Below are 17,670 nucleotides of genomic sequence, written 5' to 3' on the forward strand. Positions count from 1 at the left end.
CAGGCCCAAGGCCCATCCTTATTTGGTGAAGTGGGAGTCCAAAGACTGCATGCATGAGACTGCCTTTCCCAACAGTTTTTGTTCCTCTCTCTCAATGGATCATGTGCAAACACTACTCAGCAACTTGCTTTTCACATTTGACAATATACAATGAGCATTCCTTCTGGTCATTATTTCTAATAACTCAAAAATAGCACAGTGGGTACACTGTACTTATTTCATTTGTTCCCCTGCTAATGGGCATCCAGGTTTTTTTGTTTGTTTTTGTTTAAAAATATGTTTTTATTGATTTCAGAGAGGACGGGAGAGGGAGAGAGAGATAGAAACATCCATGATGAGAGAGAATCATTGACTGGTCACCTCTTGCACACTCCCCACTGGGGATCAAGCCCACAACCCAGCATGTGTCCTGACTGGGGTATCGAACCTCCTGGTCCATAAGTTGATGCTCAACCACTGAACCACGCTGGCCAGGGGCATCAGGTTTTTATAGTTGGCTACCATTGTCAAAATACTGCAGTAAATATCTAAAATTTATCTTCTTAGATCATCTTTTTTCTTCTATAAGATTGATTCTCAAAAGCCTTTCAATCAGCTGTCATAGCCCAGAAGCCTGTGATATGTTAGAGGACCTATTTCTCCTCGACAGTGCCTGCATAGGTTGTTATACAACTTTCACATTTTTGTTGCTAATCTCTTGGATGAAAAGATGGTATATCTCTGCGATTTTAATTTGCATTTTCTTTGTTACTGGTAAGGTTGTCTTTTCATATTTTATTTGGCTATTTCATTGTCTTGTGTATGACTTACTTTAAACTTCTCTAATTCTTGCATATTTTATTTTTGAATGATTCAGAAACACATATTTTCATCTTTTTTAGCATTTATTTTTTTCTACCCAGATTTCAAGAGAAAAACAGATTTTCCTGGAGATTGTCAATAACAGTTATTTGAAATGCTAGAGATTTGATAAGTAAAACTGGAGAAACGTGAATGTTACTGAACTGACTGCTTAAAGGGAAGACTGTTTATACCTGTGGCAATGCTTTTGGAATGATCAGGCTTCTGAGTCTGGCTGCAGTACCAAGGTCATGGATCCAGTCTTTCCATGTGGCCATGATGGCATTATCCTAACCATAGCCTTGGCGTTGTGTCAGGGCTAGAGAACTTTAACAAGTTCAGGCCTGTCTGAAGAGTCCCTCGTACTATCCACCCCACTCTTCAAATATGCCTTGGAGGGAGCAAGTTGTATTTGGTCCTGCTTCATGTCCATAGTAGATGTCTTTCATTGCAAAAGGAATGGTTTTACTGTTTTCCTGAACTCGCCCTAAAGGATGGCCCAGCACTTTATAAAGCCCCGAGAGCATGACTGAAAATGGGAATGTGGCCTCTCCTATGTAGCTGACCGCAGACACAGCTGTCTGTCTCCGAGTGCTGGGTATCTCAGGACAACTCAGCAAACGAATGAATGGAAATCCAGTTCTTGAGTGTAGTGGTATAAGGAGAAGGACAATGGGAGGAGGAGGAGAAATAGAAGGGATTTCTTTTTTTTTTTTTAAATGAGTGTTACTTTTTCTTAATGAATTTGAATTTAGAATGATTTATTACCTTGGAGTTTTCTTAGTGATACAAGTGAGAGACTGTCTCCAGTCTTGATGAAGGCAGAAATCTAAGTCTGGGTGTTAAATTCTGAGATTTATCTTTTGTCATGTTTGGCTTCCTTTCCCAAATACCAGAAGAGGTAAATTTGAATATATGCGTGCGTGTGTTGGGGCGGGGGGGCGTGAAATGAGGGTGGAGATGCAGAAAAAAAGGATGACATAAAGGTTAAAATGGTCAACCTATGTATGGTTTGTCTATACACATTCCTGTAATAGTTTTATTTTTCTCATGCAATGTAGGTGTTTACTCAGAAAAGGAAGTTCCCAGAGTCTATGCATCAGGAACATTAGCTATTTTTGGTTTTCCATGACTATTTGTTTGGTGTTCTTTATTCGAATGTGTGGCTGCTGTGTTGTTATGTCTTTGTTTTGGGGTTATTGTGGCCTGAGTTGCTGTTTTATGCAGTTGCTTCTGTTTTGTAAGTGTGTCAAACTGTGCCTTTCAAGGGTTACAAATAGTGATTTGAAATGGGAAGTATATCCCAAATGCCTAAATCTTATATTTGAAGCTGAGGAGATTTGTGATAAATATTTTACATCTTTTAATTGAAAATTAACCTCCATAGTTTTGAGGATAGTCACTGACATGCTCATGACCGGCGGAAGCCATTGGTGTAAATGAGGTCACGTGACCTCATGAGGGGAATAAAAGCTCAGGTCTGAGCAGCTCACTCTTTGGTTGTGATTGAAGTTGGTCCCACTGGAGTGAAGTTCAGAAGCAACTCCTGGAGGAGCACATTTACCACATCATCTGTAAGAAACGTAAGCTTCTCTATCTCTGGCTTTCTAAAAAAAAACCACCCAAACCTGTGTTTCCTATACTTGTTCCCTTGACCTACTTATAAAACAATTTTTTTTAATTTTTCTACAGTATTAACAATTAATTAAGATCAGTCTTCCCAATGCTTACCAATAATCTTTTGTTGTTCATTTAGTTCCTCAAGTAGATTTTATTCTGAGGTTGTAAAAAGCACAGAAATTGCCATAAGTGATTTGATCTACTTGGCAAGTCAGTCTCCCTGGAGATTGGTTAGTAGAGACTGTCATCTAAGAGGCTCATCATTGCAGTGTGGAACAAACCACAGGAAATGATATGAATTTAAGCTTCATATGTGATACCTTGGAATCCGATATCTTTTCAGAATGCAGCCTACCAGAGGATGCCAGCCTGAATGGCCAGCTGGTCTTACACAGTAATCAAATTGTGTATTAATGCAATGTTAGTTTCTGTAGTTAGCCCAGTAAAATGATGTCATGAAGCAAGCCACTCCCATGGCCCTGGGCGGTGCCACAGTCACCTTCAGGCAAGCAGGTCCTATCCATCCATCGCCCAATCCCTACAGCTCTCAATGCCTTCAGGAGCACCCTAAAGCCAAGAGTTGGGCATGAGACCAGGGACTCCTGGGGTACTTGGATGCTCTTCAGGCTCTCTGGGATTATTTTTTTTTTAATTTTTTTTTCAAAAATATATTTTATTGATTTTTTACAGAGAGGAGGGGAGAGGAATAGAGAGCTAGAAACATCAATGAGAGAGAAACATCAATCAGCTGCCTCCTGCACACTCCCTACTGCGGATGTGCCCGGAACCAAGGTACATGCCCTTGACCAGAATCGAACCGGGACCCTTCAGTCCGCAGGCCGACGCTCTATCCACTGAGCCAAACCAGTCAGGGCCTCTCTGGGATGATTATTCCTGGAGCTGAATAGGAGTTCTGGTCAGACCTTAGTCACAGAAATGATAATTTAGGTTTTTGTGAATCCCTAATTGCTTTGACCTCCTTGAAGGTTGCTCACCCTTGAAGGCTGCATGATACATGTTTAACTATTGGGTAGCATTATTTTCTGCAATCTTTAGTATTCTAGTGAATATTGGTTACTTCAACAATATACAAATAACCTGAGAATTTTACATCAAAGCTATGTTTCTTCTTGGAGTAAGAAGACAGTCATTTTGTACATATGGGTGAATGAGAAATGGAAGGGCATATTTCTATATATTTGTTGATTTCTTTCTTTTTTTAGTCCTCAACAGAGGATATTTTTTCATTGATTTTTGGATAGAATAGAAGAGAGAGGAAAAGACAGAGAGAAATATTGATGTGAGAGAAACACATCGGTTGGTTGCCTCCTGCATGAGCCCTGACCAGGGCCCAGGTTAAGGAGGAGCCTGCAACCGAGGTACATGCCCTTGACCGGAATTGAGCCCAGGACCCTTTGGTCCACAGTCCAACACTCTATCCACTGAGCCAAACCAGCTGGGGCTATTGTTGATTTCTAGGTCATAGTATGTCGTTTCCTTCTTTAGCCAAAATTTGGTTTTGGCTAGTCACAAATTTTTCTTTAGACACTAGAGTCAATTTTAATCAGCATCTATTTGAATTGTCATCTAAGCAGAGGTTTTTTTTAAGCTGAAAGATGGATTATAGGAATTTAATCTAACCTCCTACAACCTCAGAAGCATCTTCTGATAAAATGTTTAGTAAAAAGCATAAAATCTTTCTTTATTCACCTGATTAGTGCACACTCAAGCTGAGTATTACAGATGCGGCTTCTTTTTTTAGCTACATTATTAAATGAAACCAAAGCTTTAGAAAACAGGGCTATTAATAGTGGTGACTCATGTATTCATGTTTTAAGAAGGACAATAAACTTCTACAGGACAGTGTCAGAAATATTTTTTCATAAAGTTGTTTAGTTATAATTATAGTAATAGTATTATGTGTGCTAATGCAATTTATAATGCAAGTCATAATGTAACTTATATTGTATATAATATTTAATAGTGATATATAGTAATATGAATAGAGAGCAAAAAAGTCAACACTTTAGATCAATTTAAGGCACACAGCATGTTACTTGTTATTCTAGTGTTGTTTGCAACTTGGTAGGATTCTTAGAAGGGAGACTGAGGAGGAAGAGGTGGAGGCTTTTGAGAGTGATGAAGAGGCATAAAAGCATAGGGTTGAATAGAAACATGACTGAGGGACACTGCATATGGTAGACTGGCTGGTTTCAAAGTGTGGTGGGAAAATCACAGGCAGGCTAATTGGAATCATCACTTGAATGCTAGCATACAAATTTTCAAATTTAGGCTGGAAGTGACTCTATCCACTGAATGTGTTTTGAACTGAGTTTTGACATGATGAAAGTAATATGCTCAAAATATTGATTTGAGTGTTGTGTAGGCTGGGTAGTGGGGAGACTGCAAGCAAGGAAATAAGATTTAGCTAAGATTTCAGTAGTCTGAGTGTGTAGTGATAAAACCTAAATCACTGTCATAGCAATGAAAATTAAAAAGGGTAGACAAATATGACAGATAACAAAAGGATAAGGAAAGGGCATCAAGAAGACTTCACAGTTTGATTTTCTATGGTTGGGGACTAATGCAGTAAACATTAGTTGAGCAACTCCTATTTAAGAGAGTTTAGGAGATGTAGACCTACCCTGAACTCTTTGCAATGCTCAACAGTGGGGAGGCTACAGATTTTAAATTTATAGACCTTGATCTTCAATAACTCTTAGTCTTGCTAAGCAGAAGGTTTTTGGGTGGGATAGAGAGACATTTTAGCCCTGTCCCATCTCAGCATGAGATATTGTGGTCAAGTTGAAAAAACATGAACTCTGTAATCTGATAAGCTTCCGTTCAATGCTTAAATCCACCATTTACCAACCATGTAAGGTTGGGTAAGTTATTTAACATTTTGAGCCATCATTTCTTCATTTGCAAATGAGAAACCACCTCTACAAAATGATTCTTCATATATCTCTTGAATTTCTGCCCATTTTGCAAGCAGAGATACTGACAACCTTGTTTTTTTCTGGACTATTCTTTCAAGGTTGTTTATAGGTAACAGCCTTGGAAGATAGAGATGGTGTCTATCTCTAGAGCAGAAGTCAGGTTGGCATACAGTCCAGTAGAATAAAGATGATATCTCCCTCCAGGGTGGAGGTCAGCACGTTTGATTGCTGCCTATGAAAAGCAACCAGATTTCCTGAGCTTGGGGTTCTTCAGTTGTGATGGAAACTCACTGTGTGAGCATGTTCCATCTAGGTCCTTCCATGTCACTCCTCCATGGAATTTGGTGACAAGGGAAAAAACCTGAATAGATGTTCATGCTGAGTGTCTGATCCAGGAGTCTTGGGTCTTCTGCCAGCACCCATGAAACTATGGGCAGGCTAACTTGTTGGCTCGCAAGTTGGGTAAAATCTGAAATCCTTTGTCTTGATGCACCTGCCCAATGTGTTTCTGGGGAGAACATATTATGGGATCAATTGGAGACCTTTGATATGGTCTGGTTTCAGATGAGATGAAAAAAGATGAGAGGATAAAGTTGTCAGAAAAAAAGTGTGATCTTATTTGTGTATATTATGGGTATATCTAAATATATGTGTTATATATTAGATTTTTAAATATATTTATATCTATACTAGAGGCCCAGTGCACGGATTCGTGCACCAGTGGGGTCCCTCGGCTGGCCTGCAGGGATCAGTGGACCTCCACACTGCCCAGCCTGACCTTACCCACCAGCTTGATGGGCTCCAGCCTGCTGACCACATGGATCCCGCACAGCATGAAGTAGTGCGTGAAGCAGCAGGTGGCTGGGGTGGAGCCTGAGCCCACTCGCGCTCATCCAGGCCCCGCTGTGCCTGACACCTTCGCCACTCAGGCGTGCAGGGCGAGTATCCACAGGAGAGGCTCCCACGGCTGCAGCTGCACTTGCCAGGCATGAGCTCAGCGTCTGGCGCCCATTGGTCAGCTGAGCGGCACTCCCGCTGTGGGAATGTACTGACCACCAGGGGGAAGCTCCTGCATTGAGCGTCTGCTCCCTGGTGGTCAGTGCACATCATAGCTACCAGCCGGTCGTCAGGTCGTCCAGTTGCTTAGGCTTTTATATATATAGATTAAATTTTTCAAAGCTAGGATGCCAAAGATTTTAAGATACCCATTGGTTTATACATCACTAAGAATGAAAAAGTATGCCAATTAATTGTAAGACACCATTGATTGTAAGAAGTATTCTAATTTGAGAGGTGTAAAGTGAAAAAGAAGGGTGGGTATATAGGAAAAGAACCAGAGAGATGTACATGAAAGTTTTATAGTGGTGAACTCTGGGAGGTGAGATTACAATTTGCCTTTAATTATTGCTTTTCTGAGAATGCACATTTCTTACACTGCTGCTCTCTTCCTGTTTCACTCTTTACCCTACTCTCAATGGCTAGCGGTAGGTGACCCTAGGTCCTGGCAGAACCCTTTTCAAATATTTCATTGTGTCATGCAGTAGGGTTCATGGATGTAGGAATGGTAAGCTCCCACTGTATTGTTCTTAGCACTTGAGGCCTTTGCTAAAATGCCAGGGCAACGGAGAAAAATACATTAAAAACCTTATTTCCTATGTACATATTCAATACAAGTTATTGGCAAATGAATGAAAAGCAGTTCAATAATGGAGGTCCATAAGAAATAATATTTAATTTTTTTTGTGGTAGGCTTAGGAAATGTGTAGAATGAATTCTAATAAGGAAATTTGTTTTATAACTTTAATTTCCACCCTCCTAGAATTAGCATGTATAAAATCGTGTGCACTTAAAGATATCGTAAATCCAACATTAATGAGATTAGCCCAATAGTTTTACCCTTGAGGAATAAATGAAGATATTTTGAAACTTTATTTTGCCTGAAGTTATTTTTACCAAATGTCATGAAGAAACTATAGTTAAGTAATAAATATTACAGTCTTAAATTTATTATTTAAAATGGTGAATTTTCATTTAAGCTAGTTTATTGCATCCTTTCTTTTATGAAGTCCTGGGATAATTTTGTATTCTTTTTGCAAATATATGCTTTTCTTCCTTTGCTTGGTTATACAGATGGATTTATTTGTTAATTTCTTACTGTGGTTCTCATACACCTACATGCAAGCTTATTTTGCTATTTAAAGGAAATTCTGGCCCAGCTGGTGTGGCTCCGTGGTTGAGCATCGACCTATGAATCAGTAGGTTACAGTTCAATTCCGGTTAGGGCACATGCCCGGCTTGCAGGCTTGATCCCCAATGTGGGCTGTGCAGGAGGCAGCTGATCAATGATTCGTTCTCATCATTGATGTTTCTATCTCTCCCTCTCCTTTCCTCTCTGAAATCAATAAAAATATTTTTTCAAAAAAGAAATTCTGTAACTTTTATATATTTTTCAACAATGCAAAATAATGCCACTCATCTGAAATCATAGTTTGCAATCATTTTAACTCACAGCTGTCTGTACTGCTTCAATCATATGCATGAAGCCATGACCTAATCCATTGGAGTGCTGACAGGGTGCATCAGAAGTGTGTTGGTACCAATGGGAGATTTTGTCTCAAAGCTAAAGGAGGCACTCTGATCCAAAACCCACATTTTGATTTATACTTTCCAACATTTTTTTTTACTACTCGTCAGTGGTTGTAAGACAGGGAAGGATATACGCTTTGGAGTCAGACTGGCCTAAGTGAGAGCCCAACAACATGTAACTGAGCCAGACCCTGAGCCCAGGTCCCAGGAGTGAGGGTCCTCATCAGCAAGGCTGGGACCACCTGCAGTGACTTCTCAGCTGGATCTGGTTCAGTTTGTTGTGTCATTTAGCACCACCTGGGAGACCTAAGTGAGTCACCACTGGCCGATTGCAGGTAGAGTGAAAGCAGGAACATGGTAGCATTTGACAAGTAGTCTAAGACGGACCTGCTTCCAAAAATGTCACCTAGCCGATGGAGAGGCACAGTTCCTGCACTGGAGTCAGACCTGTGGCTCTCTGTTACCTTTGTTAAGCCTCATATTTTATTGCATGAAAATGAAAGGAAAGTGGCTGTCTTGAAGTGCAAACTACTCCTGTGGCGGGATGGCAACATTTATTTACAATACGTCTTGGTGTACATACATGGGCTCCGTTTTTTAAAAACCTATACCTGACCTGGGTATGGGCCCTTAGGCTTTGCGAAGTGGGGAAGAAAAATAGGTCTAGTCCATTCTAATGCAATAATTTTAAAAAAACCCTTTAAATAATGCCCACTTTCTCAGTGAGAGAACCTCCTAGCTGAGATTTCCTCTTTATCAGCGCCCCCTTTCCCTTCCTGGCTAAGGTGGTCTCAGGTATACGGAAGCAGGAAGGGCCCATGTAGTGCCTCGCGTTCTCTGCTGCTCTTCCAGCAGCTGGGACCATCTCTTCTGATGCTGACATTTCTGCAGATATGCCTCTTGATCTTGTTGTCTTCCTCTGCTGAGTTTGGGCCCAGTAGCCCTTCCAAGCTGATTCAGCCTCACTTGGCTCTCTTTGGTGGAAGAGTTTCTCCACCTGGCCAGGGCCCGTAACCCCAGCGTCTGCTGCAGGGGCACCAACCTGTTGCCGAGGTGGCAGGGTTCTCCCTAAGTACTGTGGGGCGTTCTGGAGCCCGTGTCTGGTTAACTGACTGCAGTTGGGGAAGTAAACACCAAGGACCGATTTTGGCAACCACCCAGCACCTGGCTGGTTTACAGGCATTGGCTGTGCTCCAGGTTGGTGTGGGATGGCCTGAATGATATTTTTTTCTAGAGCTCAAAAAGGAAATTGGGGCAGCCTTTCTGTACCAGTCAGGGACCAGGAGAGAAACAGATGGATGGCATTCCCAAAGGGGTGCCTGATTCAAGAGAGTTTAATGAAGGGACTATTAGAAGATGGGAAGAGTTAAGGGAAACCAAGAGGCTCCTCAGAACTACGGCAGCAGGAAGTAAATACAGTCTCTGGGCTGGAGGAGAGGGCGGGGCTCTTGAACTTGACCAGAGCTGAGCTATAGAAGAGGGCGCTTAGAAAAGAAACTCAGATTCAAGAAGTTGCCTCATAATGTACTGCACCTGCTAAAAATTGTGCTTTCTGAACAGTTTTCTCTATTATTTTTTATTAAAAATATGTTTTTAATCTCTTCTAATATCTACTTTCACAGGAACTAGGTCATTTTAAATGCATTTTACTGCCCTTCTCACATTATTGTCTGCCACTTGGTATCTCTTACCATTTGCTTTTTTTTTCTTCTGGTTCTGATTTAGTTTTACTGGTTGATCACCTCTTTAACCAACTCCTCTTTGATTCTGGAATTACCCTTTGACCTCATGATTTGATTGCTGCTTCACTAGCCCAGTGAGCGGAGCATATTCTGGTGAAAGCAGCAGGTCTTGAGTTCATTCTGTTTCTATATACATGGCCCCCTGTGCTGAACTGTCTAACTCAGAGAATACCCACTGGAAGAGGATGTAGCAGGGAAATAGATACAGAAGTCGAAAAAGAAGATGGGGAAGTGTCATTTAATTTCAAAGATGAGAATGAAGAAGGTACCTGGTCTAATTAGAGGGGAAGTAACTAGCAACCTGGCCTTCAGGCAGATTTCCTGAATGGCTGGTTTCTGGGAGTGAGACTTGGAAAGATTCCTGACATCTTTGAGGAGTGGGACATGGGACAGATCAGAGCTGAAGGCCGGTGCAGAATACCTCACTTTATAACGTTTATGGATCTTCCCCCTGAAAAGTAGAAGCTTCTTCTGCATGTGGGGGGGTCTATGCTTCCCTAAATTCACTAGAACTTTCCCAATTCATGTATTATCAATTCAGTTGGATTTTGAGTTTTCTTTCTAGAATATAGGAAGATACTAAAAGTGTTTGATGTCTTGAAGAGTCTAACTACCTGGAACTATTGTCTGTTCCCTTTCCTGACTACTCTCACACTGTCAAAAGAAGGAAACTGAGAATTTGTGTTCCAGCTAAATTTGAGCAATATCCCTAAGTCCCAGGGCCAGATTGAGTTGGAGAAGACCAGAGTGTCTTACAGGTTCCTACCATACTGCTTCCTAGCCCCAGATGCAAGGGGTAGCTTACCTTCCAGACCCATCTCTTAAACCTGTGCTTGGAATTGCTGCTGATTCTTGATTTAGACATTTATCCTAGAAAATGGACTAAAAATACATTGGCCACCCTAGCTGGTTTGACTCAGTGGATAGAGCATCGGCCTGTGGATTGAAGGGTCCCAGGTTCAATTTCAGTCAAGGGCACATGCCTGGGTTGCAGGCTTGATCTCCTTACTGGAAGAAGGCGTCCAGTCAATGATTCTCTCTCATCATTGATGTTTCTAACTCTCTCTCCCTCTCCCTTCCTCTCTGAAATCAATAAAAATATATTTGAAAAATACATTGGCCACATGTAAACAAATATTTACTCGCAGAAATAAATGACCGTGTGTTTCTCCTTTAAATGACTTATTTACATTTTGTACAGAATCTAGAGATATTCTCCTAGGTTGCTGATGTTTACATGAAATGGCACAGCCTCTTTGGGGAATGAATGCAGTGGGTTTCAAGAGGTCCGTCCCCGTGCCCTTTGACTCAGTAATACAATGTATACGAAATCATCAAGATTTTGCCTTATGACTTGGCTAGGAGATGTTCACTGCAGCTTCCCAATAAACAGGATAAATTATCATTCACACACGAGACAAAATACAACCATAAAAAATGTACACATGTTGATACATGGTTATAGACATAAAGGATTTTCATGATATCCTATCGAATGAATAAATAAATCAAGTTCACAACAGTACTAGTAAATGCATATAAAATATGTAAGAAAATATGCATGTATGCACAGAAGAAATATCAGCAAGGATGGACCAAAAGGATAACTATTTTGGAGTGGTGTGAATAATAGTGATTTTAATTAGAAATGGGTATTTTATTTTCCTATCTTCTACAATAAACAGGTATTACTCATGAAAAAGAATATTACTGAGCAGTGAAACTGGCCTCTGGAGTACATAGAGGGGATGGGGATCTGATGAACTTGGGTCAGCAAGATGCCTTGTTCACTGACGTGTGTTAGGGTATCAGCAGTAATACAAAGTGCTGATGGTGCACCATTGATTCAGACAAAAAGATGTGGGTACAGTGGACTTAAGAGTGAAGCCAGCCCTAGCCGGTTTAGCTCAGTGGATAGAGAACCAGCCTGAGGACTGAAGGGTCCCAGGTTCAATTCCAGTCAAGGGCACTTACCTTGGTTGCAGAATGGATCCCCTGGCCATGGTGGGGGCTCGTGTGAGAGGCAACCAATAGAAGTGTCTCTCTCGAATAGATGTTTTTCTCTCTCTGTCTCTCCCCCTCCTTTCCATTCTGTCTAAAAAATCAATGGAACAATATCCTCGCTTGAGGATAAATAAATAAATAAAAATAAGTGTAGTCATTAAAAAAAAGAGAGTGAGGCCAGCTTCTCAAGAACTTTGCAAATTGGGCCATATTTTTACTCTTTAACTAGAATGATTTTGTAGGATAATTATTTACCTTTTTCTTTTGACTTTTAACCAACTATATATATTTTATTTTAATTGTTTTATTGAATAATTAGAGGCCTGGAGCATGAAATTCGTGCATTGGGGGGGGGGGGGTCCCCTCAGCCCAGCCTGCACCCTCTCCAATCCGGGACCCCTCAGGGGTTGTCTGACTGCCGGTTTAGACCCAATCCCAGGGATCGGGTCTAAACCAGCAGTCGGACATCCGTCTCACAATCCGGGACTGTTGGCTTCTAACTGCTCACCTGCCTGATTGCCTCTAACTGCCCCCCTCCCCCCCCGTCAGCCTGATCACCCCTAACTGCCTCTGTTTGCTGGCCTGATCGCCCCTAACTGCCCCCCCCCCTGCCAGCCTGGTTGACCCCAACTGCCCCCCTCTGCTGTCCTGGTCTCCCCTAACTGCCCTCCGCTGCCGGCCTTATTGCCCCCAACTTCCCCCCTCTGCTGTCCTGGTCTCCCCTAACTGCCCCCCGCCCGCCAGCCTGGTTGCCCCCAACTGCCCCCCTTGCTGGCCTGGCCGCCCCCACCTGCCCCCCTGCCGGCCTGGTTGCCCCTAACTGCCTCCCACTGGCCTTGTTGCCCCCACCTGCCCCCCTGCCAGCCTGGTTGCCCCTAACTGCCTCCCACTGGCCTTGTTGCCCCTAACTGCCCCCCCTGCCGGACTGGTTGCCCCCAACTGCCCCCCCTGCCAGCCTGGTCGCTCCACGCAGCCTGCTGTTCAGTCATCCATTCGATTGTTTCAGTCGTGACAATCCCTGGCTTTTTATATATTAGGATAATACTAAATACACAAAAAATATTTACAAAATACATTGTAAAGTACAGAAAATACTTATGCACAGTGTTCCAAAAATGGACCACCACCATCAACTCCACAGATATGTCCTATTGGTTCCCACATTCCCATCCTCTTCATCCCCCTCTCTGCCCCTGCTGCCTCAGAGCAAACCATGATCTTAAATGCTTTATCATTGCCTTGCTTTCCTTCATAAATTTATTCTTAAACAATACTTTATTTATTTTTGCAACTTCATATAAGTGGAGCCATACTCTGTGAGCTTCTGCAACTTGGTTTTTTTTCCCACTCAGAATCTTGTTCCCAAGTTTCATCCATGTGATCACATCAGCAAACTTATCACAATATTATTTACTATATTTTCCTTCACCTTTCTCACCAACTCCCCTCCCTTTCCCTCTGACAACCATCTTTTTGGTCTCTGTTTCTATGAATCTGTTTTTGTTTTGTCTTATTTGTTCATTCATTTTAAAAATTGTGTTATGTTTTATCAATCTTGCCTAAAGGTCTGTTGGAGACTGAACCACTGCGAGGAAGAGATGAAGACACAGTAGCCAGTGCTGACTTCTCTAGCATGCTCTCTGACGAGGAGAGAGAAGAATTAAAGGCAGAATTAGTTCAGGTATGTTTAGGAATCTTATTGTTCCTATGTCTATCTCTGGATCTTGAGAGTTACTATTCCTTTTATATAAGTCCCATATTACCATTGTTATATTGCATTCAGTAAAATTTGATAAATGATGTATTGCAAGATGATTTATTTTGGGGGTATTTTGTAATGCTAATTGTCTATTATTTGTTGGTTACAGTACAAAAAGGAATGGTTATGCTGCTTAAGCAACAATGATAATTAGCATCTCCTACTCTTTTAGTATCACATGGGGATGATAACCCACTTACAAACCTGGTGGAATTCCTTCAAGACCCTGCAAGTACAAGCTGCTTTTTAAGAGCAGTTCTTGTTTTAGGTCAGCAATGTAGCTCAACAAACACTCTGAAATAATTTAGTTGTCATAAAAAAGTCAATCACAGAGCAACTGGATTTACTGAGTTGTGCTCTTTTGCAGAAGAATCAAGCTCTGGGGGTAGAGAGGAAAGCTGTGCTGGATGTAGGCTTCATTAGATCTCAGGTAGTTGTTGGGGCATTGGGACTTAGAGGCGAGGAGGATGCCTGGCTCATTGTGAATGCAACTCTCTGTTCAAGTATTTTGTTTGCAGCACCTACTACCCCTTGAACACTTGGCTAAGGAGCAGTTGGTTACATTACAGAAACAAAGGGCTGGACACAGGGAGCTTCCCAAGTACAATAAGCAGCAGGGCAAGAGGGGTGAAGCCAGCATCCCCTCCCCATTCTAAATCCCTGGCTCCGAGGGCAGGAAGCTCCTGGTCCATCAGGAAGCAAGGCTTTCACCCCTAGCTCTGGCCTCTTCTGCAGGCTGGGGACAGAGCTCCAAGCTCTACCGTACCCTTTGTCCACTGCAGACTCCTCAAGTTCTGAGGTCCTGAGAGTGTGTGTTCGTGACAGTTCATAATCATACTGAAGATTTTTCAGGTGCTTTCCCAAGACACACCCTAAAATAACTTCATAAAAATCAGCTTATTCCTCTGGCACAGCAGAAGTTATTTTTGTAAGCACAGTACCTCCAATCAAAGAACCTGCTTCTTTGGCTGGGTTTGTCTGTGGCCACTGATCCAGAACCACTCAGTTGACTTCAACCCGGCCACACATTCCAGAGTGTGCGGACCAAAGTCAGCCTTCACTGAGCGTGCAGCAGCACCACGTTTCCTGTAGGCCTGGAATTTTATTCACAACCTGTTCGTGTCAGTGGTGGTGTCCAAAGGTTATGATCTGAGGCCAGTGTAAGTTAACTGATTCTATGCTAAAATTTAACTCCTTCATATAACAGTCCAGGTTTAAGTTCACAGGCAACCTCTGTGACAGACCAACTTTTAGAAAATGACTTGATTTTTCTGGGTTCTGGGATTCTAACAATGCATTTTTTGTACATTCTATGTTTTCTAAATGTTCAACAATGAGTATGGATTACTTTTATAAACAAGAAAAGGTAAGCCTGGGTTCTAAATGGAGACCCCCTGAATATAAATAACCCGCAGTGTTTTCAGAAATTCCTGTTTTATTCAGCCACATTAATAAGCTTCCAGTGCACCTCACTCCTCTAACACTTTCTGAGCCCAAATTCTGAAAATAACACCAGACTCCCAACACTGTGTTCAAGTTACCAGGATGCATGTTTTCATCCCTCAGAATGTATTAGCCTCCGTGCTTGCTTGCTCTTATTTCTGGATTTCTCAGAGATGAGGGAGTATTGCATCCTGCCTTATTGTTGTGTGCCTACCAAGTGCTGGCACTAGGAAGACCTGTCCTTGTGCTGGGAGACATGAAATAAGCCAGTATTGTCCAAAAGGCTACATCTTAGATAAAGTCTGAATTTTAAAAGAGGAATCTGTTGTTAACACAGTTTAGCCTTTTGTTTATGACTGTAGTCATGTGATATGTGTGTTTTTAAAAGTTCCTTCAGTGGGAGGAGGTGAAGGAGGGTATAGGGGAATAGATGGTGATGGACGGAGACTTGACTTGGGGTGGTGAACACACAATACAGTGTACAGGTGTGTGGTGGAATTGTGCACCTGAATTCTGTATAATTCTGTTAACCAGTGTCACTCCAATAAATTCAATAAAAAGGGAAAAATAAACTAAAAATAAATAAATAAAATCTCAGTGTGAGGCCAATATCACCTCTGATCTGGTGCGTGCTTTGTGCGTGGCAGGTACGCAATAAGACTTTTAACTTTATTTTATAGCTCCAATGAATATTTATATTTGTAAATACCAGAAGTGGATTATGCTATTTTATAAGCTTATCAATATATTAAGATATTTTGTGTGGGAGATTTGATCTCATTCATCTTATTACCAGTTGCTCCTGACATCTCTGAGGTCTCTGCACATCTAGTCAGTGTTTCTTTCCCTCTGTCTACCTTTTTAACTAAACTTGCTCAATATTTCTGTGCTACGAACATCCACTCCCACTTTCATTTCACTAAGCTGCATTTTATGCTCAGTATTCCATAATTTGATGTGGCTTTTGAAAAGGATGAAGTGTTGGCATTAGTGCTAGAAATCTGTGTTATATAACAATTAGAAACTGCCAATGTCCCCTCGATAAAATGACTCGAGAAAAATGGGTATTAATAGGACTAGAAAAAATACCAGACAGCATTATCCAGCAGGCATAACCTATGTTCAGGCTCCCTCCAACCACTCTTGGTTCCCCTCTTCCTTGGGTGTGTGGTCCCCCAGGAAGAACGCACAGTGCCCTCAAGCTCCCGTCTCTTAGACTTACAGACTCAGTTCCTTCCTCCCAATCCTTTATTCTTTCTGGACTAAGCTAGTGACCAACTGAAGTGTTCCTAACCAATAATGTCTTACTGTAACGTTCTTCTGTATTAGGGTTCTCCAGAGAAGCAGAACCAATTATATATATATATGTATACGGAAAGAGATTCATTATAGGGAATTAGCTGATGTGACTGTGGAGGCCAACAGGTCCCAAGATCTATAGTCAGCAAGCTGGAGACCTAGGGGAAAAGGGTGTACCTCCAGTCTGAAGGCCAGCAGGCTCGAGGCCCAGGAAGAGCTAACATCACAGTTTGAATCCAAAGGCAGAAAACACACACACACACACACACACACACACACACACACACACACACACACCTGGGGCAGGTGTATGTTTCAGCTTGGTTTGACATCTTTCCTTACTGCTTCCCTCCTACTTGTAGCTGGAAGACGAAATTACAACATTACGACAAGTATTATCAGCGAAAGAAAGGCATCTGGTTGAAATAAAGCAAAAACTCGGCATGAACTTGATGAATGAATTAAAACAGAACTTCAGCAAAAGCTGGCATGACATGCAGACCACCACTGCGTAAGTACATTCATGGAATACTAACCAATTACTTAGTCTGCCATCTTGCCACTTTTCAATTTTTTTTCTACAAGGCTGGCTCGGTACTGTAGCTAAAAAAGGATACCTTCTCTAAAAGTAGGGGGAAAACCTCAATAATCATTTTTAAAATGTTGCATGTGGAGCATGCTCCATAAAGTATTAAACTTTGTTCACTAAAATTTTATTTTTACTCAGACCTCTTTATGGTATTGCATATTTTTTAAAATGTTTCTTTTTATTATATATTTTTAAGCATTTGTTGAATATGTATTTTTTATATGTTCTCATAAAATGGTAAATGGACATGCAGAGTCTGGTAGTAGGAAGAGGTACCCGGGATGGATGGCCATTATTTCAGTCTCGTTGGGGGCCATCTTTGCCTGTTGATGCCTGAAAGCTAAGGTCTAAGACCTTTTGTTCCTGTATGAAGGTGCTCTTTGTTGGAGGAGTTGGATTAAAGGAGTCTGCTGTTTCCCTGCTGTATTTCCTTTAGTTTCCAGGTGAAAGAAGACCCGCTTTCCTCCCCCCGCTATAACAGCCTAGCAATCCCATAGGCTTCTGTGCTTGTGCACCCCAAGGCTCTCCAGACGAGGTCAGGGCACAGAGTAGGGCAGGATGGAGCCAGGGAACCCAGCAGTTTATCTGCAGAGGCTAACCAGCCCTCCCCAACCTGACGACAATTATAGAAGATAAGACACCTCACAATAATGTTTATACATTTCAAATATATAACGCAACGCCATGTGCACAATCTCCTGAAAAGCGTAGCTGGATTTTAGGCCTAAATTAATGAGCCCATGTGTCAGCAGTTTGGCCTGTGTCTTTGCACCTTGGTGGCCTAGGCCCATTAATGGCCCTGACCGTGTGAGATGGAACAATCTCCAATCCTAGGATCTGGTCACCTCT

General features: G+C 41.8%; 1 protein-coding gene across 5 annotated transcripts in view; it reads left to right on the plus strand.

Moving 5' to 3' along the window:
• Window positions 1–17,670, plus strand: part of TPD52L1 (TPD52 like 1) — a 65,450-nt gene that overhangs the window by 30,396 nt on the left and 17,384 nt on the right. For all 5 annotated transcript variants that reach the window (XM_080663592.1, XM_080663593.1, XM_080663590.1 and 2 more), the window contains exons 2-3: window positions 13,297–13,412; window positions 16,595–16,743. In XM_080663592.1, the coding sequence (XP_080519718.1) occupies window positions 13,297–13,412; window positions 16,595–16,743 (265 nt within the window). The remainder of the gene's footprint in view (window positions 1–13,296; window positions 13,413–16,594; window positions 16,744–17,670) is intronic.

The sequence above is a fragment of the Plecotus auritus genome, assembly GCF_963455305.1.
Source record: "Plecotus auritus genome assembly, chromosome: 4".
In the NCBI taxonomy this organism is placed as follows: Eukaryota; Metazoa; Chordata; class Mammalia; order Chiroptera; family Vespertilionidae; genus Plecotus; species Plecotus auritus.